Source organism: Prionailurus bengalensis, chromosome C2 (genome assembly GCF_016509475.1).
Source record: "Prionailurus bengalensis isolate Pbe53 chromosome C2, Fcat_Pben_1.1_paternal_pri, whole genome shotgun sequence".
In the NCBI taxonomy this organism is placed as follows: Eukaryota; Metazoa; Chordata; class Mammalia; order Carnivora; family Felidae; genus Prionailurus; species Prionailurus bengalensis.
In genome coordinates this window covers 135370490-135395748 of record NC_057350.1, presented here as the reverse complement: position 1 = coordinate 135395748, position 25259 = coordinate 135370490, and the positions used below count along the sequence as shown (strand labels likewise).

General features: G+C 37.5%; 1 protein-coding gene and 1 non-coding gene across 12 annotated transcripts in view; one reads left to right on the top strand and one right to left on the bottom strand.

Annotated features, from left to right (window-relative positions):
- Window positions 1-25259, top strand: part of TBC1D5 (TBC1 domain family member 5) — a 548599-nt gene that overhangs the window by 397146 nt on the left and 126194 nt on the right. For all 11 annotated transcript variants that reach the window (XM_043595489.1, XM_043595488.1, XM_043595478.1 and 8 more), the window contains one exon: window positions 4783-4925. In XM_043595489.1, the coding sequence (XP_043451424.1) occupies window positions 4783-4925 (143 nt within the window). The remainder of the gene's footprint in view (window positions 1-4782; window positions 4926-25259) is intronic.
- Window positions 23401-23503, bottom strand: LOC122492482. Its single transcript, XR_006299666.1, has one exon. It is a non-coding gene; the product is annotated as a U6 spliceosomal RNA (small nuclear RNA).

Below are 25259 nucleotides of genomic sequence, written 5' to 3'. Positions count from 1 at the left end.
ATTTTAAAAGAACTGAGTACAGAGGAACCCAAATAAGAAGAGCCTCAACTTCTTCAAGGAGCTGCCAACCACAGATAGGAGTACTTGGTTTGCTGTTGTTTTTCTCTGATACTAATACAGAATTTGGATTCTGGGTTTTTCCTCTACCAGGCATGGGTTATTTAAAAATGAATTAATTACTTTGAAAAGTACAGGTGAACAGAAAGCAAAAAAGCAAAATTACTATCATTAAACAAAATCTGACTTTGTTCTCTTGTGTTCCAGTATGGTTACCTAGTGCTATCATTTGGTGATCACAGGTTGCTTGAGATGCCTTTATGATTTTTGTTAAATTAAGTCAAATGTACCTTTTTTTAATTTTACTTGTTCTTCTAAGCTGGCTATACCTATATCTTACTAAAGGGTCATTAAAGGAAAAAGAAAAGGAAAGGAAGATAGATATGTGTTTCTTTCTGCACATATAACCTACCTCAGCCATGTTGGATGAAGGCTATGTTTAGTTAAACCTCAAATTGGTCATTTTCATAAACTGCTAAAAAAATGGATTTCTCTTGGTGTTTCCATGGGTCATTCACCAAGCAATAATACCATCAGGAGTTACTGATCCCCTGGGGATAGCAGCTTAATTACACAGAAATTTTAAACTGAGAATCGTGTTATAAGAGCAGGCATAGAAACTGTCCTGTCTTTGGGTGGTTTATTATTAAATTTAATACCTCATATGGTCTTTTTTGTTTTTGTAGATTTTAATTCTAAGTCGGTCTGGTAAAATGTGAATTATTGTATTATCACAAGTGATAAAATGTGTACGATTATGAGCATTGCAATCTGCAGGTGTAACATACCTAAAGCAAGATTAATAGTATCAAGCAATTAAACTGAAGCTATCTTTAAGGGGAAAAGAAAGCCTTAATGCTACCCTTAAGTGTAAATTAAACTCACGCTAAATATTTTTAACTGCAATAAAAGCATGTTAATTTTAGGAGTGACTTCTTTATAAGACCTCATTTCTTCGAGTAAGTTTTCCTTTCTAAGAATACAAAAGCTTACTGAAATAATTTCTGTTGGTAACTCATTCCATAAAGAACGGAATTTTTCCTTGGCTTTTAAGCTCAATGAAGAAAGCCCAAAATAGCACAGGAAATTTTGTATGTGGTGAATATATGTATGAACTAAATCCAGTAGGGATTAAAATGATTAAATTATTGATAAGGTCATTGTTGGTCCCAAAGCATTCCATTAGTCATACAGTACTACTTAAATATTTTGAGAATTTGGCTTTAATTTTCCTATAATCGCATATAAAATAGAGGAAACTGGGTTTGCTTTAATTTTATATCCTTGCATATACAACTTACTAGCAGTCTTATATAAAAGAAACATGCCAGGCATCTAATAATAAATTCTTTTCCTTATGTGTTTCTGTTTTTTTTTTCCACTTCCTGAATTATTTTTATGCCGCCACTAACAAGATCACTGCCTGTACTTTGAATTTAGCTACACCTTTGCCTCTCGGTAGCATGACAGGTGGCTTTGCAGTGAGTTTATCAAGACCTTGGTAAACACTTAGAGCACTTAGCAAAGTGTACAGAGCTCTTTGCAAAGAACTTTCTGGATATCTATCTCTCTCTGTCTCTCTCTGTCTCTGTCTCTTTCACACACGCACACACACACACACACACACACACACACACACACACGCACACATGCACGCATGCGCGCACACATGCACGTTTTGGTCCTTGCCCTGGAATTATTTAGCAGTGTACTTGGCAAGGTGAAACTTCAAAAATAAAGCACTGTGAAACATTTATAAAGCAGCACATCACAGATTACACATTGAATCTAAAAGTACTGAAGACCTACGTTCTATGCAGTTTTGATGATATGTTTTATTCAATGTAGATTGTGAGATATTTACAGCTGTCCCTCCTGACAGTGCCACAGCCGAGATGGTTGCATGTAGGCATGAGTGGGGTGTCATCGCCGAAGCTAAGCTAACACAACCCTAATCAGCAGGAAAGTTGCGTGAGAAGTTTGGGCATTTTGTTATAGAAATAATAGGAATGTATATCTTATTTCTTTAAAAGGAGAGGCTAATTTTTTTTTTCGCTCTTGAAGCACCATCTGTGATGAAACTAACAATGCAACTGTCCATAAGAAAATGAGAGGACTGAGCTTTAAGCAAGGGGCAAAGAGATAGTATTGTATTCTCCGTGGTATCTATTAACTTTCCTCAGTTTTTTTTTCTTTTTTTGCTAAATGATGTCTGTTATAGCATGATGGATGATGTCAGCTTTTTTCAACAGTCATTTTGCTTTTAATAGGAGATAGCAGGAAAAACACACAGAACATTTTTCCTCTACACATAAGAAGGCTAACGAAAAGTAATGTCTTCCAGGAAATACCAGCCATAGTTATTAAATAGGCTTACTCAAATAAGGAAAGTATTAAAATAACCTCCATGAATGAAAGAAGCAAGTTCAAGGCATAGTACCATTTTATAGCTGTAATTCTTTACAACATTGTGATTGGACAAGTTTATACATTATGCTTATGCTTACCTCAAGTGTAGCTAATGCCATCATGTAGGTGTGATTCTTGAATTTTATACTGGCATCCAGATTTGAACCAGGAAGGATCAGTTAAATGTCAGAATTTTATATTTCAAAAATGCCAAAATTTGCCTATCCATCAAACCAGGATAATTCTTATTTATTTTTATTTTTCAGCTTTATTGAAGTATAATTGGCAGATAAAATTATGGTATTTAAAGTGTACATTGTAACGATTTGATGTATGTGTACATTGTGAAAGGGTTTTTCCCATCTTGTAGACACATCCATCATCCCACATATTATATTGATTCATTCATTCATTTATTTTTGGTGAGGATATTTTAGTTCTCTTGGAAAATTTTGATTATACAATACAGTGTTATCAACTACAATCAACATGTTACACTTTAAATCCAGTTTTTTCATTAATTTTTCTTCCAGTTGTATCAGCTGAATAATTATAAATGACCACATTCCAACTGTTTTACTCATTTAATAATACATATGTAATTATCAGTTTAAAGATCCTGTTTTTAAACAGGTCGCTAAAATGGTTGAATCCAGGTGCTTTTTGATTTGCTCATTCTCTGGTTCCCCTGATCCTCCTTGTGAGACTCATTGGTTCTTTGTCATTTCAAGAAGAGCAACCTATTTAATTTAGAGATATTGTTGTCTTCTTAAAATAGTAAATATTGGCATTTGTAATTTGAAAGAGTTAGAAGTGTGTAGAGAAGTAATATTTTTCCTGAAGCCACATAACTACAAATAATATTAGACCAAAAAAAATATATATATATATATTTAGACACCTCATATTAGCAGTGGAGTGAGAATTGAAAGATAGATAAAAATTGTAAATGATATTGTTACACTTTTAAAAAGATAATGTTACTTAGGCTTTAAATCTTTTTCCTGAAAAATTGAGTATCATAATTTAAGATGTAACTGAAAATACAATTTAATCTGTTGATTAATTTGATAATATGAATGAAACTTAAGTATTTGATCATATGGTTCCTAATAACTGTGATACATATGTGTGATTATACACTATATTGTCACAGCTTTGACTCATCCTTAAATATAATACTCCCTGAAGAAAGTATTTGAATTTTTTGGCGGGGAGGACTCACTTTAACCCCACAGATGGTTATATTTGGTTTCTAATTTTGCAAAGAGGTGATCTCTTTTAAGTATTTTTTAAAGAATTTCCTCTATTCTGTACTATTTGGAATACTCGAAATTTGGAATTTTTGTTTCTTTGTTATGTGCCAGAACTACATAGAATTCTAGATGAAATTCCTGGAGAAAGTCTTGTGTAAGGAAAGTGTAGCCGTGTTATATAAAATTAGAGGTAAATGGATAAAAGCATATCAAAGTGAATTATTTTAATTTTCTTGTAAGAATTACTTATGAATAGCTTACAGGCATTTATTGAAAGTTTAAAGTATAACTGTTTATGACATATAATTATATACAGACCTTGTTGAGTATTCTTATAAGCTGATTATGTCTACTTATAGCACAGATGTCCCATTTTCCTGGCCATGTATTTTAGAACATCCCTAAAAAGATAACCTCACTGATGAGGTATATCTATTCTAAAGTTAAAAATAAAGTATCACTATTTGTTTTGCTTGAAATAGCTATCTATGCTTGACCAAAATAAAGATACCTGTTTTTTCCCACATTTAATTTTAAAATGAATATTTTAAAGAGTGAAATGTGAGAATGCAGTTTTCTGTTTAGCTATAGTTAATTTGTTGTACGTACAATCATTTGCAAAATTCCAGTTAACAACAATAACAACAACAACAATAACAAAATCAGTAGTTTTCATAAAATTTTGGAAAATTCTATTTTTTAATCCTAACCTTACATATGATGTGACTGTCAGACCAGTGTGCATTCACTGTCCTTTTTGCATTTTGAGGTTGGGATTTCTGTTAAATATGAAAGACTTCTACCCTTTTCAAATATTCTGCTAGTGTTTTATACATATAGGAATAGACTTTAATGATTGTGGCCCAGTTATAAAATTACAAAATTGATCTGAAAGCTTGAAACTTGGATTTTACTGTATTATATTTTCAGTATGTAATATTTGCTCAGTGTGATCAGTTAAAAAATTATAATTTTTTTCACAGTTATAGTAGAAAATGACTCTTCCTTATATTACTCTCAAAAGTACTATTTTCTGAATTTTGGTTTTGTTTCTCTGCAGACGGTGGGTCCGGCTACTGTTTGGACGAGAGTTCCCCCTGCAGGATCTTCTGGTGGTCTGGGATGCCTTGTTTGCAGATGGCCTCAGCCTGAGTTTAGTTGATTATATCTTCATAGCCATGTTACTCTACATCCGAGATGCTTGTAAGTGTTAATGACCTTGCCTACGTTCAAGTAGGTGGTCCTGAGTTTTTAAATTGTTTTATCTTTTAAATATATTTTATCTTTTATTCTGAATTACCATACCTACCTTTTTATAGTAGGTAATATATTGAAGTTTCAAAGGAGCATGCTAAATATCTTTTTTGTTAGTTAACTATGTACATATTGGGAGATGTGGGTGATTTTATCCTGAGGGAATTGGAATATTCTTCAGAACTATTTTTCCAAAGACTTTACTCCTGCTTTAATCTCCTCATTACACACATTTGTGAAAAGCACATATGAAAAGCCAATATTTCAGATATGTTTAGAGCTCCACCTTCTGACAGGTAGGGAGTATTCAAAGATATTTATCAGGCGATTGGAGCTATTTTTGTAGTATCAACAACTTGCCAATAAAAAATAAATATTACATTTAAAGATATTTTAACTTCTTCTCAGTTATATTTTGGCCAAATGTATTTCTCAGTACATTGCCAAATGGTAGACGTATTCCTATCTCATCAGATCTACCTTGGGATGCTTGCCATAGCTGGAAAGCCAGTGCCTGTCTGTTGTGAGTACTCTTGTAATCTTCAGCTTGAAGAAAATACCAGAGCATGTTTTAAATTCCGAAATACCTCAAATTGTTTTCCTTCTCAGAAAAATAATCACTGTTCACAAAACAAGATTTGTAAGCCAAAGTATAATTAGGAAAGACTGCACAGAGTGATGATTAAATAGGAAATAAAAAAAAAAAACTATCATAAGAGTAGGACTTTGTCAGCAGAACATAAACTGTTCGGAGTCATTCATGATCTCGACTGTTCCATTGCTTTGTGGCTCTCTTTATTTGCTCACTGAATACCAGTTGTGCCAGATGCTCTTCTTATGCCTCTGGTAACGCTAATAATATTCTTTAAAATTTTAGATTATACTTTTTTAATTCCCCCAAAATTACTTGAGTGAATAAGTGACAGGAGCACCACATTTTATCTAAAAATTGTGAGTTTTTTCTGTGCCTTGAAGGTCAAATAGTTTGGGTTTTGACAGACAAAGTGGAAAGTTCCTTCTTTCTGAGTCAGAGCTAATCATGTAAGAACATGGAAATTATAAGAGGTAACATCTGGAAAGTAGAGAAAGATGTTTGGGTAGTGTTGATGGATACTAAATTTTAGGATATTCAATACTGCTCTCTCATTTTAAAGTAGTATGAATTTTTTTTATTTTTTATTTTTTAAAATTTACATCCGAATTAGTTAGTAGTATGAATTTTTGAACGTAAATTAAAAAAAAAAAAAGGAATGAGTTTTACTCTTTTAGAAAAAAATGGTTTGGGATATTTTCACAAAATATTCCAATGCAAACAACTGTTGAAATATATTCTGATTTTCTGTAGTCTTAAACAATTAAGTATTTGCTCTTAACTTTGGTGTATCACAACTGTATATTTTGTAATTTAATCATTCTGTCTCCTATGCTGAGATCTACTTTTTGAAATCAATTTCATAAAACAGGTGAATTTTTGGCCGCTGAAGCCCTTACACACTTTCAGTCCCTCCACTGATGTTATAAAACATATGCGCACATGTGGAAAAATGCAGGAGTAATGAAGTTGTTTATTCCTTTCAATATTTAGGCCAGTTTATTTTAATTTGCTTGTTTAAATCCATAAGAGTGGATGAGATCTCCTAAAAATAGGGTGACTATTAAGTTTTAGGGTCATTGCCCTTATGCTCAAGAAGTTTATCAACTAGCAGGAAAGACTGACATAATTAATTTCAAACTAACATATCCAGTGCTGTGGTTGAGGTGTGGATGGGTAGTATGTAAGTTTAAGGGAGAGGTACTGAACTCCCCTCTGGGTCAGCTGTGAGTGACTAGAGAAAATGGTGTAAGTGTCAGCAAGTTAAATAAGGGGATCTGAATTTCAGGTGGAAGGGACAGCATAAACAAATGCTTAAAAGTGAGAAACAGCTTGATGGGGGAGTGTGTGTGTGTGTGTGTGTGTGTGTGTGTGTATGTGTGTGTGTTTGCAGGTAATTTGGTATTAGTGTGCAAATGGAGATTGACAGGTTATGAGACCAAAGAAGTGAACAGGGATAGGATCGTGATGAAAGTCTTTATCCTGTAAATAATAGGGAGCTCCGGAAGGGTTCAGAGCAGAAGTATCATTGTTAGATCACTCTGGTGGCACTGTGGAGAACAGACGTAAAGGAGACAAGAGTAGAACAAGGAAATCCAGATAAAAGGTTATGACAGTTGTTCAGGGAAAAATGAAAGATTAGAGAAGTCTTCAAAATTAAATCAGCATGTCTTGGTGACTAAATATGGGTGAGGAGGAATAGGAAGTCCAAAATAGTCCCCAGTTTGGGGAGTTGAGTGACTAGGTAATATGTGTAACTTGGCTAGGAAATGAGGATTAGCATGTTTTAAGAATGGAAATGATTAAATTTTGGCCCTACTGATTATGCAATCTGTGAGAAATCATAACCTGAAGATTTGGAAAACAAAGCTCAATGTCAGTATCAAGGCTACAGATTTAGTTTTACAAATGTTTAATAGGTATGTGTTAGTTAAAACCATAATATTGCATGTGACCTCAGCAGGGTGACCATATATCCCGATTTGTATGGGACAGTCTTGGTTTACACCTGCTAATGAAGAGTAATAATTACTAATACTGCCCTCTTGTACTCTCAAAGACCCTCTATTAGGATCATAAGAATTACATGGTCAGCCTACCTAAGGTGGGTGCTTATAGAAGAAGATAGACAAAGGTAGAACTCTGCATTTAACATCAGTGTTTAAGGCATCAGAGAAGAAAGGGCTTGTGTTGTAACCTCACAAAACTATGTTATCTGAGCCAGGGGAGGTAATGGGGGTTGAGAGTGCTGAGTACGATAAGGTAAAGGGGGAATGTCCATTCACTTGGCCCTGTAGGGGGACAATCATCAGATACCCTTGCCAGAATGGTTTAGTGGAGTGGTAAAGCAGAGGCTGGATTGCAATGGGTTGAAGAGTGACCAGACAGGTAAGAAGTATAAGAGCTTTCTCTATAGTTTTGTTGTTGTTCCCATTGCTTTCTATATGTATTACAGTTTCAACTTTAAAAATCAATAAAAAGGAAAGTATGTAGAGATAGCACATGTAGAGTAATCTTTAAAGACTGCAGAGCAGGGATGAAGAAAGATGTAGGTAGGGGTTAGTGGAGGGACAAGGAAAGTTGGATGGCTGTCTTTAGAATAAGACGAGAGCTCACTGGAGGCTGGAGAGAACCGACTGAGGATTTACTTCTCAACCAGTCTTAAGTTGGTCCCTCAAGGTTCAACACTAGTTTTCCCCCCCTGTTCCATTGATGAGATCTATGAAAAGATAAATTATCCTGTTTACTTGAAGTTTTTGTTTATTGTTTATTCTTCGTACCGACTCCCCTAACACCCAGCAAGAGGCCGGATTTTTTCTGTCTTGGTTTCCCTACCGTATCCCAGCATCTAGAACAGGGCCTGTTATGTAGTAATCTTGATAAGTATTTTTTGCGTGAAATGATCGAAGAAACAAGGGCTCAGAGGCAATGGAACGATGTTAGGAGTCCTATGGAACAGGAATAAAAGTTGGTACAGGTCCTGGATGAAGGCACTAGGCAGGTTTCAGAAGTAAACTAGTTGATTGGTGGAGAAGATGGGAAGTGGAGGAATTGCATGTCTGATACAGGAGGAGGCAAGGTTGTCTGCTGTGAGTGAGGCATGGTAGGATTAGGGAGCTTAGGGGAATGCCTGGGGAGTGTGAGAGAGATGGCTGACCATGGACTAGGACAAGCTGGTCTAGCTGTTGAAGATCCTGTCCTGCAGAGACTAATAGTGGGCAATAGAACCAGGCCTCAAGGTTAGGATTTTCGGAGCCACACACTGCAGTCCAGGCATACAAAGGAAGCAGATAATGATCTAGGCTCCAAGCTAGACCCACATGCAAATGAATTAGGCAGAACTGAAAGGAAGCAAAAGGGTGGAGGGTGTTGAGTGCATTTTTGAGAGAGTGATTTGGAATGTGTAGGGAGGGAAGCATGGCCAGGAAAAGACTGTGGGGAAATCAGAGTATGAAGGGATTCAAGGTAGGGTGTATGAGACTTCAAAGCATCAGAGGTGTGGTCAAACAGAGGATATTGAGCAGTTATGGGTGTGACCCGGATGGTTGGAGTTAGGTAAAGGGAAGGTAAGTAAGTCATTGGAGAGATCAAGAGATTGTACAGGAGGTGGGATTTTTGTTTGGTCCTCTATGGACACTTCACCAAGAATCATGGTAGGAAAAGATGTAGAAGGGAGCACAGTGGGCCAGACTTTAAAAGCCTCAACTAAACGCAGAAGAACGACCAAGAAAACAGCTTTTATTCAGTCTTTTATCAAAGAATCAACCATTCAATCAGAATTTACTAAGTGCCTGCTATTTGCTTGCCATCATGGTGCATAGATGGCAGTGATGAAGGAGCATGATGAAGGTTTAGACGTATGGCATGAACTTTTGAGGGAAAGGAAGTTTGATGGTAATATCAGAAGCCATGGCACCCCTCACCTCACTGCTGAAGGTTGCAGAGAGCTGGGCCCAGAGGGAAAGGAGTTTTTCCTCAGAAGAAAAAGATTAAGAGGGAGAGGAATAGCAGAAAGAGGACACAGAACAGGACCGGGCAGTATGCGTGGGAAGCAGTACTAATAAATGAGCTTACATTTTAGGCCACGGTGAAGGACAAGAGGAAGGTGGACAGTTTGTTCCAAGTGGAACTTTGGTGTCAAGTTTTTATTCTATCTCAGTGGATTCTGAATCATGATGCACTGCCTGGGGCATCCAGAGTGATGATGTTCAGTTATAGCTAGTAGTTTCAAGCCCATTCATTCAAAAAATCCTAAATGAATTCCACTACCTGAGGCTATGGGCATTGCACGCATTCTTTTGGAGCTGTAGGTGATATAGTTGTAGCTCAAAGAATGGTGTGCTTGGGGAAACTAAAAGAGCCTTCCGCCAGTGACGGCAGCTCCCTAGGGGTTCAGTGCAGGACTTCAAAGGGCCTGTGATCATCCTGATGCTGTGCAAAACATTGTGAACATGTGCATTTCCCTGGGCCAGAGGCATATAATTTACATCATCTTCTTAAAAGGATATATAACCTAAAAAATGGTTAAGATTCACTGCATCTAGTCTAAAATCCTGATTTTACAAGCACTGATAATGAGGCCTGAAGATATATTGAAGTCCTAACCTCTGGTACCTCAGAATATGACCTTTTTGGAGATAGCTTGTTGCAGATATAATTAGTTAAGATGAGGTCATATTGGAATAGGGTGGGCCTGTAATGCAATATGACTAGTGTCCTTGTAAGAAAAAGCAAATTTAGGGGCACCTGGGTGGCTCAGGCAGTTAAGCGTTGGACTTCAGCTCAGGACATGATCTCACGGTTCGTGGGTTCAAGCCCCATGTTGGGCTCTGTGCTGATAGCTTAGAACCTGGAGCCTACTTCAGAGTCTGTGTGTCCCTATCTCTCTGCCCCTCCCCCACTTGTGCTGTCTCTCTGTCTGTGAAAAATAAATAAGCATTAAAAAATTTTAAAAAGAAGAAAAAGAAAAAAGAAAATTTGGGCCCAGAGGCATGCAAAGAGGAAAGTTGATGTAAAGACACACCGGGAGAATAATGCCATTTGAAGACAGAGGCACAGATTGGAATGATGCATCTGCAAGCCAAGGAGTAAGGATTTTTAGCTGTTACCACACACTAGGAGAAAGGCAAAGACAGATGTTCCCTCAGAGCCTATGAAGGAACAAGCCCTGCCTACTAGACGCTAGAAGACACAAGGAAGGATTCTTCCCTGCAGGTTTGAGGGGGAACGTGGCCCCATCAACACCTTGACTTCAGACTTATGTACTCTAGAGCACTTCGACAATAAATTTCTCTGGTTTTGAACTATCCAGTCTACCTTGGGTGCAGCGGCTCTAGCACTCTATTCCAGTGCCCTTCGCAGTTAAGCAGTTTAGAACTTGGGATTGGATCCGAGTGCCCTGCTTCATTCTTGTTCTGCCCCAGTAGTGAACTACTGTCAGTATCTCATACTTAGTTTTTAACAGAAGTATTCTTACAGTTTTCTTTCATTACCTTGAACCAAGCTTTCATTCACTTTAAAAGTAGTTTGTCAGGCAAGTAGAGTATTCAACCACTTAATAGATTTCCTACAAACATTGCATTTTTTTGAGGCTTCAGAGATTCAGCCCAACCTCCACGTTTAGAAGTTAGGAAACCAGATCAAGACCATAGGGCTAGTGCAGGCTGGTTCTTACATCATCTTTTCCGTTCCTCAAGCCCTACCTTGATTTTATTAAGTATAAATAAAATTTCATATTGGAAGAATAACAATATGAACATTATCTATATAGATTTTAAAATTTAACCATTGAAATGATGGGGTCAAATGGCTGTTCTTTGAATGAAACTTTTGCTTTACCACAGATACATGGTATCCATTTCTGAACAATTCCCAAACATTTTAATAAAACCATCACGTTTACTTTCTTATGTGTTATAAGAAGTGGGTTTTTTTAATTCTTTGCTGGATTATGTGGATTAAGTTTGTGTATATTAATAAAGGTTAGGAGATAAGGAAATCTGATCATGAACCATTACTCCTGCAATAGTTTATTAATACCCATACTCTCATCACACTATTGTTTTTACTGACTTATTCTGTACTGAAATAAAGTCACTCATGTGGTTCCCTCCTTCCCCTGGCTCTATCTGCCTAAATGGTGCTTCTGTTTTCAGGTCTAGGGCAAGACAGCTTTTTCCCAAACTTTCCCCATTATTCTAGCCCATACTGACCTCTCGCTTTTGCATTCCTATAAGATTTTAATCAATACAATTCAGCATGGCATTTAATTATACTCCATCTTATGTTGTTCTTTCTTGCATGTTAGTCCCATCTTCGAAAGTAGATTTTTAGCTCTTCAGGACCAGAACCACATGTGTTACAATTCTTCCCTAACCCTCAGAGCATCTGAAGCTTTTCATGTGCTCAGTATATGGGGTGATCTCAGATGGAAGGGTACCCTGGAGACCTGGGATGGGTTGGTGGAATGGATATGTATGCAGTAATTGCTGAGAAGACAGAAGAAACTCTTAGAATATGAATTCAAATAGATTTTTTAAAATACACTTTTCAATATGGCTTTTGTAAAGAAAGCATTGTCTACTTTTTAAGTATCTAAAAATGTTTACATTTGTTTTTTATTGATTTAATTTTTATTAGCACCAAAGAAAAACATTTTCCCTCATTTACAATATACCATGCCTTTTATTTGTCTTGTAAATTGCATTAATAGCTAAAATACTATAATCAAATTCTTTTTTTTTTTCAACGTTTTTTTTTTTTATTTTATTTTTGGGACAGAGAGAGACAGAGCATGAACGGGGGAGGGGCAGAGAGAGAGGGAGACACAGAATCGGAAACAGGCTCCAGGCTCTGAGCCATCAGCCCAGAGCCCGACGCGGGGCTCGAACTCACGGACCGCGGGGCTCGAACTCACGGACCGCGAGATCGTGACCTGGCTGAAGTCGGACGCTTAACCGACTGCGCCACCCAGGCGCCCCTATAATCAAATTCTTTTAACAGTAGATTTTCCTAGCTAGAAAGTAACTCTTAAATGTTATTGTCTCTTTTAATTTACCTTCGCTCTGAATACTTTGTAAATGGAAAACTTTCCTTCTTGGTACTTCTGCCCACTTCCTACCTTGTTTTTTTGCCAACGTAAACATGTCACAACACTGTAATTTTCCTGGGTTTTCTGTAGGGTGTCTTTAGCCATTCCTCGGTCTGGCCTGGCATGGCAATTGGGTCATCTTGGTAGTTTGAAACTGTGCCTTTTTATTTCATTTTAGATCTCTACTAACTCTTCAGCAGCTACCTGTTTCTCTGCCAGTGTTTCCATCTGTCCTACCCCAGAATTTCTGTTTCTCTATTTTCTTGTTAAGATCATGTTCCGTATTATACTGATGTCAAAATACAGTTTATTTCAACTACAAATTGAATTTATTTGTCTTTTCTGGAAAAGCTTTACCCAACCTCGGTGACTAAGAAACAAAGGCTCTCTTAAATTACATAGTAGAGTGTCACAGGGTTTTTATCAAAACACAAATTAGTGGTCTTATTTTTAAAGGAGTGTTTAAGTACTTCCTGACTGCCAGCTCTCTTCCCACTCAGACATTAAATATTGCCAGTCACTTTATGACCATCTCAGATATGAATATTAATATAACGCTTTGAATTACAAATACCATTTATATTACTTTATATTTTAGTTTAAAATTTTTCTAAAAATCTCACTAACAGGCTGATACATAATAGTAGCACATTTTTTTTTATGGTTAGATTTTTTTCAATAGACTTTTTCTTTAATGTTTATTTTTTTGGGAGAGATAGAGACAGTGCAAGCAGGAGAGGGGAGAGAGAGAGAGAGGGAGGAGAGAGAGAGAGAGAGAGAGAGAGAGAGAGAAAATGAATATCCCATGCAGGCTCCATGTTGTCAGCACAGAGCCCAATGTAGGGCTTGAACTCAAAAACCACAAGATCATGACCTGAGCCAAAATCAGGAGTCAGCTGCTTAACCAATGAGATACCCAGGTGCCCCACTAGACCTTAGTTTTTAAAGAAATTTTAGGTTCACGGCACAGTTGAGCTGAAAATACAGAATTCCCAGATACTCCCACCCCCACATACACAACAGCCTACCCCACTGTCAGCATCCCTCACCACGGTGGTGTATTTGTTATAATCAAGCCTATAGTGACACATCATTATCACTTAAAGTGCCTAGTTTACAATACTGTTCACTCTTGATGTTATACCTTCTGTGGGTTTGGACAAATGTATAGTGACATCTGTTCATCATTCTAGTAGTATCTGATAGTTTCCCTGCCCTAAAAATCCTCTGTGCTCTGCCTCTTCATCTCTTTGGCCCCTGTAACCCATGACAACCACTGATTTTTTTTATTGTCTTCATAGTTTTACCTTTTCCAGAATATCATATAGTTGGGACCATACAGTACATAGCCTTTTCAGATTAGCTTCTTTCACTTAGTAATACCCATTTGAGTTTTCTCTTTGTCTTTTTATGGCTTGATAGCTAATTTCTTTTTAGCTCTGAATAATATTCCATTGTCTGGTTATACCACAGTTTATCCACTCACCTACTAAAGGATATCTTAGTTTCTTCCAAGTTTTGGCAACTATAAATAAGGCCACTACAAATATCAGTGTGCAAGTTTTTGTGTGGACGCGCGTTTTCATTTCATTTGGGTAAATCTCAAGGAGCCTGATTGCTGGATAGGATGGTAAATGTCAGGAACTCAGTTGAGCTGGGAAGAAGAGAGACCTGAGCTATTAGGTGTTAGAGTATCCAATTAGAGAAACAAGCCAAAAATGGAAGAGTTAAGCCTTTAATCACTGTGGTGATATAAGCAAGAGTCAAAAACTGGAGAAAATGTCAACTCCATCTGCTTCATTTCACCCATGGAATGGTACATTGGTTGAGGGTCAGATAGATCAGCATGTATGTGGGGTCATCTCACTGTTGAAGGAACCCTGAACAAAAGACTCTGGTAGTTTAAGGACCCTGAGATGGCTGTGGTTTGGGGGCAGGGTTGGGGGATTGAGGTGAAAAGACTCGAAATGGAAAAGAACTGGGTGCTAAGTCAAATGAAGAAAAATGTTTTCAAGAGTTCTTCCGATCCCCATAAGAGGTCCTGGCAGAAGCACCTGAAAAGGACCTGTGCCCTAGAGCTCAGATAAAGAAACCTAGGAATGAAAGCACCAGGGCTAGGAATATAAACATGTGAAAGATAATGCTGGCCAAGTTGGACAAGACGTTGACTGCATATCCTTTCAGAGACTAGAGTGCCCTGTCTATGCACCATGTCTGGTGTGGGGTGGACCATTTCCCCCTGTGACCTATCAGGTAGAAGTTTTTGTATTAGTCAGAGTTCTCCAGAGAAAAAGAACCAATAGAATATAAATTCAGATATAATGAGGACATTTATTATAGGAATTGGCTCCCTCAGTCATGGAGGCCTGGAAGTCTCACCATCAGTCATCTGCAAGCTGTAGAACCAAGAAAGCCAGTGGTGAAATTCAGTCTCAGTCTGCAAGCCTGAGAACTAGGGGTCCTGTGGTGGAAATCTCGGAGTCCAAAGGCTTGAGGATCAGGAGCTCTGATATCCAAGGGCAGGAGAAAATGGATATTCCACCTCAAGAATAGAGAAAGAATTCACCTTTTCTTCACCTTTTTGTTCCATTTGGGACCCCAATGGATTGGCTGATGCCTACTGTTTTTAAGGGCAAATCTCTTCACTCAGTCTACTGACTCAGATACTAATCTCTTCCAGATACATACTCACAGACACACCCAGAACTAATTTTTGCATACTCTTTGGGCATCCTATAGGCCAAATTGATACATAAAATTAACTATCATATCTTTGTAATTGCTTGTGATCAGACCTGAAAAATCACAACATAATTGCTAAACTATCTTCTAAAATGGCTGTAACCACTTCTCATTACCTTCAATGAATGAAAGTTCTCGTAGCTCCACATTGTCACCAGCATTGGCTGGTGTCATTGTTTTTGATTTTGACCATTCTAATATGTATTGCATTGTCTTTAATGTCAGGTTTTTTTGCTTGAAAATAATTTTAATTTCTGCAACTACAGGAATGGAGTTATGAAAGGATAATTATTCTCCTAGTGACATTCTATTTCATGTTCAAAATCATAGTTCATACCCTATTCTGGCCTTTTATAAAGGGGAGGAAGTAGTCTTCTCTCCTAATGCCCAAATCTTGCCTTTCCATGTTCTTACTCCCATCCCACATTTTCCCCTCGCCCTAGAAAGCCATATAACAGATGGATTCAGGAACTCTAGGATAACTTAAATGGGCAAAAGCCAACAAAATTATATCCATCACTGGAATCTTACCCAGAAATATTCAAGATTCCATGTCCATCTGTTGCTGTCAAAATACAATGTGAATAGTCCTGCAAGTTGACTAGAGCCATTCTGTCTGATGATTAGAGAAAAGGAGATGGTGATCTTGGGTTTCCTGACTACTAACTTCCCCAGCTTTTTCACTTAACCTTCTTCCTTACCTTTCCCCACTCCGTTGCCTCCTCACCTAGATTCTTCTTCCCTATCAGTTCATCTGCCCAGATGCTGAGTAGAAATATCATTAAAGAAGTAATTAAAGATATCAGACATGAGATGTTATACTGATACCCTGCATTTACCCCTGTTGCTCCTGAAACCCCATGAAAATAACATAAACCCATGGGACCCAGAGAATTAGGAAGGAGATTACAGAGATTTTGGAAGCAGGAAATCAGATGGGTGAATGATAACTGACAGATCTGAGAAGGCTCAATACAAATTTGATCATGGAGGAAACCAAGAAATAATCCATAAAATTCCTAAAAGTAGAGAAATTGGCAGTGCTAGGTATCTCTGAAAATTGGTAGAGGAAGGGAAAAGGTTAAGACTAAAAAACAAGGGGTACCTAGGTGGCTCAGTGGGTTAAGTGTTTGACTCTTGATTTCAGCTCGAGTCATGATCTCATGAACTGTGAGATCAAGCCGCAAGCTGGATTCTGTGCTGACAGCACAGAGCCTGCTTGGGATTCTTTCTCTTTCTCTGCCCCTCGCCGTCTCATGCTCGCTCGTGCACGCTCTCTCCCTTTCTCACTCTGTCAAAATAAATACATATTTTTTAAAAAATCTAAAAACAAGAACTGGTTGAAAGTCTATTTAAGAAGCTGTTATATACTCAGATCTCCAACCTGTACCTCCAGGATTTATCCTGGAGGCAGTAAAATGGAGGATCTCCGGACTAGGGACTCAGGGAGTTTAAGTAAACATGGGGCCCAGCAGTATTCTTTACCATCTTTAGTGTTCCCAGAACACTAAAACCAGACTCTCCCTCTATACAAAGTTTGGGGGATTCTTCTCTGGCAAAACCCAAGAAAAAATGCCTAAAAGTCCAGGCTCAGGGATTACTCAAGAATGACCTGTGTAAACCCTAGAGTTAACAGACCTACCCATCAATGCACAGACACCTTCAAGTTATCTCTGTACTACCCCACTCTTAGACATGACCAGATAGCCAGAAATCACTGAACATTTGAGGAAAACATCAAAATGAAAGCAGAGATCTAAACAACCAGCTGGGAGAAAAAACAACTGTGAGTACACAGAGACTATATAGGGAGGAGGAAAAGTCTCAGAGAACTAAGAAAAACATAATTCAAAGCAAAAAGTGTAATTGAAAGTTACAATATGAAAATAAGGTTGTTGGAATATAAAACTGAAAAAGTATCCCAAAAAGTAGCACATAAAATAGATTTAGAAAATAAAAAAGAAAATTAAAGGATCTGGCCAGGAGATCCAACATCTAGATAGTGAGATTTCTTTTAATAGAGAAAGAGAGAAAGAGAAGAAAGACATAACAAACACAGGATAAACAAACAAAAAAGAAAAACAGAAGGGAGAAAAATCATCAGTGAAGCAATTAAAGAGAAACTTCCAATTGAACAGAAAAACATGAGTTTCTAAATTGAAAGGTCCATTATATCTGAAAATACATGCAAATTAAGGTACACTACTATGAATTTAGATGGGGGGTGGAAAAGATAAACTGGTCACATAGAAGAATGTGAATTAGAATGTTATGAGACTTTTTCACTGGAAGACAAAATACTCTGGAACAGGGCTCCCAATTTTCTGAAGGAAAAGTATTAACAGCCTGGAATTCTGTACCTAGCATAACAATTAAGTGTCAAAATAAAATCTTTCAAACAGAGAAGCTTTCAAAAAATTTCCTGTCCTGTCCATAAAGCTTTTAGAGGATGTGCTCCACCAAACTGAGTGTATAAAGCTAGAAAGAAGCTAGGTACTCTAGGAAATAAGGATACAACATTTGCAAGAGGTAAAGGGCCTCCCCAGGATGAGAGAACAGGCCAGAGAGCTCCTGATAAATTTCCTCAAAAAAATAAAATTTAAAAAAAGAAATTGACAGAAATACCTAAAAATTGATTTGAATTTTTGAAAATGGATATATACAACTGGGATAGTGTTTAAGGTTAAACTTGTGTTAAATAACTACATGACATGGCAAATGGAAAAGGAGACAGTTATAAACCCCAGGAAAGAAAAGAGGTTGTGGAAAAAAATACTTTCTACAAATAATTAAAAGTCACTGTATTTTTGAAGTAACCTTATTATGTAAATTCGTTAACATTTTTCTTGATAATTTCTTACTGTCTGCTCTGTCATATGCATACATTGCCCAAATTTAGTTGCATACAAAAATCGCATTTTTCCAGCAATTTCTGCCCATTGTACCCCTCTGCTTCTGTACCCCTTTCCTACTTCAAGTATTCATCTTCTCCCCTCTGTAGTATTACCAGGAACTGGAGCTGACCCCCTGCATCTTGTCCCTCTTTTCCTCCCTCCACTGATCACTCTGTGCTGGCATTAATCTTTCTAAAACCAAATGTGATTACATTACTTCAGTCCTTCCGTGAGGGTTAACGAACACAGAGTGAAATCTGAACTCCATCCCCTGTGTACAGGCTAAGACTGCCACTTGCTTCCATGCCTCCATTTCTCTGCAGCACTCCGCCATCGGGCAGCTCAGTGTCCTGCTCTGTGGAGTTCAATTTGCTGGCTGGTCCTCTCTGCCTTTGAGACCTTCCACCCTGGGAGCTGTCCCAGCCCTTCGCATGTGCCATTGTTACCAGCTGCCTCCTATGTTGCAGTCAGTCTTATGCTTGTCTTCCACCATGCTATCAAGAGAAAGCTGAGATTGTATCTTACTTCTCGTCATGTCCATAACACTTAACTCAATGTATGGAACAAAATAGGTATTTAATAAATGCTAGTTAAATAAGTGAATCATGAAGGGCAACAAAAGAAAGAGATAATGTCAACATTTCTCAAATATCTTCTGTACCTCCACCATTTCTACTGACACATCTGTATTTCTGAGTAAGGAATTAAAAATCATGAAGCAATGAAATAAAACGTACCTATATCTATATACCTGTATTCAGATTAACAAATAATTGATTAAAAACCTGACCTATGGTTTTCCTTCATTTGGATCAAAATTGAGAGGCAAAAACTATAAATCAGGCTTATTAAGCATGAGTCTCTAAATTGAAAAGGTTCATATATTAATTTTTTTTATTTTAGAGGAAGAGAGAGAGAGAAAGAGCAGGGGAGAGGCAGAGAGAGAGGAAGAGAGAGAATCCCAAGCAAGCTTCATGCCCAGTGTGGAGCCCAGTGCAGGGCTAGATTCCACAGGATCATGACCTGAGCAGAAATCAAGAGTTGGACCAGCTGAGTAAGCCAGGTGCCCCTCTTTGTGGAAGTTTTCTGATTTTTATGGAAGTTATACATGTACATACTTTAAAAAGTCAAATCATTCTATAAGGCTGGTTACAAAATTAACACTTGCTCCCAGTCCAGGCCCATGTGCTTACTTTTAGCTGACCAAAAAAACATTTGCCTTCCATATTGTAAAGAAAAAAAAAAAAAAAATCCTAATGTTACTAATGTTGTCTACTGACTTCTCATTCAAGAAAACGAAGCTTTAACTCATCCTTAGCACTGAAGGCCAACCCCCGCCAGCCCCCACATCACAAATGCATTCTTTATCTCCCTACCCCTATGACATTATACCATAATTTTGGTTAAATCAACTTTAACCAGAGACAAATGTTATTACAGCTGAGCAATACAGTGTATCATAACTATACTCACACCCTACCCACTGCCAATTCTCTACTCAGATACTTGTTTACTTACTACTTTTCATTTGACAACACTGTATGTTTAAAGATATAAAGTCTTGAGTAGAGATCTCTTAGGTTGTTTGATCTCTGATTAAAATAAATTCTGTTTAAAGCATATTAAGCTTGGAGCGCCTGGGTAGCTCAGTTGAACATATGACTATTGGTTTCAGCTCAGGTCATGATCAGTTCGTGGATGTGAGCCCCACATTGAGTTCCGTGCTGACAGTGAGGAGCCTGCTTGAGATTCTCTTTCTCTCTCTCTCTCTCTCTTTCTCTCTCTCTCTCTCTCTCTGCCCCTCCCTGCTCTTGCATGCTCGCTTGCTCTCTCTCAAAAAATAAACATTTAAAAAATGGTTATAAAGTGAAGCAATAAGAGGAACACTTTTATTTATTTTTATTTTTATTTTTTAAATGTTTATTTTTGAGAGAGAGAGTGCAAGCAAGGGAGGGGCAGAGAGAGGGAGACACAGAATCCAAAGCAGGCTCCCAGCTCTGAGCTGTCAGCATAGAGCCCGATGCAGAGCTCGAACTCACGAACCAGGAGATCATGACCTGAGCCAAAGTCAGACACTTAACTGACTGAGCCACCCAGACGCCCCAAGAAGACCACTTTTTAAAGTTTTTCTTTTTTTTTTTTTTTCCTGGGAGTGCCTTGGCTGCTTCAGTCAGTACAGCATTCAACTCTTGATCTTGGGGTTGTGAGTTTGAGACCCACGTTGGGTGTAGAGAGTACTTAAAAGTAAACTCTTAAAAAAATAAAAAATAAAAAAATAAAAATTTCTAAAGAGTAGGCTACTCTGAATTTGAGATTCTCCTCTTTCCAAAAATCTAATTTAAAATTCTCATATTTCTGAGCAAAATCTACTAGAGAAATAAAGAGCATCCCATTGCTTACAGAAGAGTGTGTGTCCATCTTGGGTTTTGAGGGTGGATGTTGCAGTGATTGACGGCACTAAGAGCGGCAGTGGTCACAGCGGCAACCAGGGAAGAAGACCCAGAAGGACACAGTCTTAGGAGGATCATAAACACTGGGTGAAAGTCACTTTGTATGGAGAAGGATATTACTCTGTTTTATATTTGGCTTTCTCCAAGACTGAAAAGAATCAAAGTTTCATTGATTCTATTTACGATTACTCTCTGCCCCAACCTGGTTTTTTGGTCCATCTGAAATCCAATTTTATATGTTGCCATTTTATAACTGGGAAAGTCAAAACAGTAAGGGTTTTAAATAGTGGAAGAGAACAAATGCAAAAATTATTTCTTTTTTCCTTCATGTATTAGGTCTTCGACAAGTATTTTTTCAGAGCACATAGCATTTATTGACTGTCTTCTGCATGCCGGGTAACTTGCAAGACACTTAAAATACACGTTGGCTTTGTTTTCAGTGTAGAGGTAGAATAAATTATTTTAAAGCCTTGAGGTTTTCTTTTTTGTTATTCTTGTTAGCTAATTATTTTTATTTTACATTTAATCCATGATTATTTGATTTATATACCTCTTTATAGCTAACTACAAAATTTATGCCTATTTCTAAATATTTACTATACTTGCCCTTATATACGGAGACCTTTATTTCAGTGTATCTTTGAGGCTTCTCTGTAGCTCACAACATAGTTGGTGTTCAGAAGCCATCTGCCCTGTGTCTGAACCTGACCTCTGTACATGGATACTCCTGTCATGACATTTTCTGCTAGGAGTGCAGCAATGTGTAAGATACAGCGATGGAGAATGAGGCTGTCAGCTACACAGACCTGGGTTCATTCAGCGCTGTCTCTGCCATTCAGGAGCCCAGTGGCCTTGAATGTGTTGTTTATCCTCTCTGCACTGCTGTCTCCTCATCCACAATGTGGAGTTGATGACCACAGGTTCCTTAGTAGGGATTAGCAGGACTCACAGGATATTTGTATAATGTATGGCAAGTTGCCAGGCACATAATAGATGCTTAATAAGTGATAGCTATTACTTTTTTAATTTTAGAGAAATTAAAGGAAGTCTACATTTAGTTTTGTGTTCTTTGGTAGTTGTTCCCAGTCCATTTTGTCAACTTGAGAAAGTAAGTATATCTAAATATAAAATTAAGTAATTAGAATAAAGTGTTTTATTTGCGAGTTTTACACTTGTAGGTACAGTTAACTTTGAATTATATGTAAGTTATTTAACCGTATTGCTTTAGGCTTTCTCAAAACAGTATCATCCTCTGATTATCTTTACTGATTTCATTATTTTTTTGTTTTCTTATTACTGGAGAAACTATTTAAACCAGCTCCCTTAGACACCTCCAGAACAGTCGTGTGCCATGTAGAGGTAGAGACAGAGAAGTCAGCTCTGCTTCGTGCGGAGGGAGTGCCATTCAGCAAGAATTAAACAAGATGGGAAACACACTACCTTGCATCTGTGCCACCCTTATAGGAACCCTGCGCGTAGTGTAAGCATCATTATCTGTTTTGTAAATGGGAGAAATAAAGCTCATGAAGTTAAGCGCCTTGCCTAGGTCACACACGGAGTAACTGAGCATTCTGAAGTAGATCTAATCCAGATTCTAACTTAGATTATCCGATTCCAAATCCAGTCTGTTTTCCTAGGTACCACTTACATTTGTCTCCATCGTCTCCGAGTGAGCTCTTCAGGGTGTGCAGCTTCGGTACTTTGTTTTGAAAGCATATACGTACTTGGTTTCAAATGCAGGGAGATAGCAAAAATCAGCCTTTTTACTTGTTTTCCTGTGTCACTGCCCTGCTCTGATAGAATAAGCACTAGAGAAGGAACAGCACTGCAGATGAGTTTCTCACGTGCAACAACAATCTGCTGTAAAGATCAAAACTAAATTCTTATTCGATCAGATCCCTGCTATTTTGTTTGTAAACCAGCTTGTGTTATTCTCTCTTGCCTACTCTTAATTGGGCACGGCAATTCAAAATGGACTTAACGCTTCACGTATGCAATTGCAAATTAAAAGTGCTCTAAACGTACAAGTTTTCATTAATAGATATAGTATTATCTGAAGACAGTGGGCTATAGGGGAGGTAAAACTTTACCTACACTCATTTAGGTTTTCAGCTGCATTCTTTAACAAAAAGCATATTAATGAGAAAAACAGAAGTTTATTAACATCTATCTTATTATATAATTATATATGTGTTAATTATATAATCATATTTTAATATTATTTTAATCTTAATAAAATATTTATAATTATATAATTAATACATATTGACATGTATATAAAAATGTGTGTCTCATTTGTATTTGGTACTCAGGGAATAATGAGCAAATCTCAAAGATATGGCTTTAGAATTTAGGATTAAATACTGTCTTAATAAAGAAAGGGGAGAGAGGATGTAGATCTCATAGAGGAAAATAAATGATTTTTAGGAAGGACAGTGGACCCTTAGAAGAATAGATGAGAGGTATGAGTTTGTGACCAAGTTTGTCCTGGGGGAATTTATGACCATTGGCTTCCTTTTGGAGGATTTATCTTTAGGCAGATAAGGGGAGTTCAAAGAAAGCCTCACTCTGTTTTTGTTGTTTTTCAAGTGCCTATAGCTCAAAATAATCAGTATACCAAAGGGACATATTTGGGGGTGGCATGTCCTGAACTCCCATAGCAGTATTTCACATCACAAATTTGCACGTCACCCTTGCTCAGGGACCACGCTGACTCTGTATCGTTCCAGTTTTAGCACATGTACTGCCGAAGTGAGCACTCTACAGCAGTATTTCAGCTGGCATGTTCTGCTACCCTTCAGAGCTCAGATTCATTTGCAATTATATCCCTAGTGCCAGTGCCTAGCGGTCTCTGTGTGTCCGGGATATAGTAGATGCTCAGGAAATGTTCATCACATTCAGTGTCTGGGTGGATGAAAGGGAGAAATGAGAGAAAGAATGTTAGCTCCTTCTTTCACTCTGCAAGTAGGATATTATTAACGCATTAGTTGGCTTCCCTTACGTGTTTTACAGCTTCTGACAGCTTCAAAAGTTCTTTCAAGTTGTAATAACAGGACTGTTGCCCTTGTCCCTCCAAATAAGTGCCTGTCTATATCAGGCCATTCTAGAGACAGGGTTATGCTGACCATCCAGGCTGCTTAAAACTGCTACAACAAGGGTAGTAATACTAACTGGCTTTTCTGTTTGCAGTGACTATTGCATTCATTATGGCATCTCATTTTTAAAACAACTGCCTTTTCAAAACAAAGCCATGTATTAGAGCGCAGACCCTGTAGCTAGATTTCTGAATTTCTCTTGCACCGCTACCAACTCACTGTGTGATTTGGGAAAATGATTCAGCCTTTCAAAGTATTAGTTTTCTCATCTGTAAACAGGGATGATAACTAAACCCTTATAATAAGATAGTCGTAGAAATTAAATGAGATAATGTAGGGAAAATTCTTAGCATAGGGCCTGGTCTCAGAAAGCCTTCGATAATTTTTTGTCATCTTAGTGGTAGTCATAATAATAACTGCTTCTTGTTACACATCTGCCCTTCTTCGCTTTAATTTTCTACAGAGTAAGGACTGTGTTTTGTTTATTTCTGCCTCCCCGCCCAGCATGGGGCTTGTCATGGGTTAGGTACTCAACAAATAACTATTGGATTGAATAAAGCAGGCAGATAATTTTTTTTAACAGGAAGTTGTATTCCAAATGACTGAGTTTAAGCTCGGAGAGGTTACCAACAGGTTTTGAGCAGCTGCTATAAGTCAGCCATACAGTATGTCCTTTAATCTTAAGGCAACTTTATGAAAGGTTCATATGGTGTCCCAGAATTCAAACCCACATCTTTGAGTCCCGAGCCCAGAACCATTCCCACAAAACCCTCCTGCCTCTCTTACAAAATATACAAGAATTCTTTCCGGGTCATTATATACTAGTATATAATCATTATAGTATTTGGGTAAGTATGAATTGATTATCTAAGTTTTATTCATTTGTTAGATCTCAAAGAAAACACTACATGGAAGCATTATACTGTTCCCAGCCTGCTAGCTTTTTGAATTCTAGAGAAAAAAAGGATAACAGGTAACTGATGTGAATATGACAAAATGAACGAATAAGGAGAGAGTAGTCTGAACAGATACAGAAAGGGTAGGATAAGTGAGTGCTTTACAAATGAAAGCAGATGTATGAAATTACAAGCTGTCAGATCAGCAACGGAAATGAAGATGATAAAGTGGTTCCTTACATAGATTATAATTATTCATTTTGCCCAGTCCTGTCTCCTTTCCCCATAATGTTCATGGGAAGGGGGAGGGGGTGAGAAGCTGTTGCAAAAAATGTTGCTTCCAACAAAAGAAGAAAAAAAAATCTAAGAATCGAGGGTATTTCTGATCACAAACAATTGTTTATTTTGTGATTTATGTTGTTTCTATAGAATCACAGTTGTTTTCCTATGGAATATTTTTCAACTGTTTGTTCTGATTAATGAAAAGGATTCAGTTGCAACAACAGGAAGTTGTAACTGTAAAG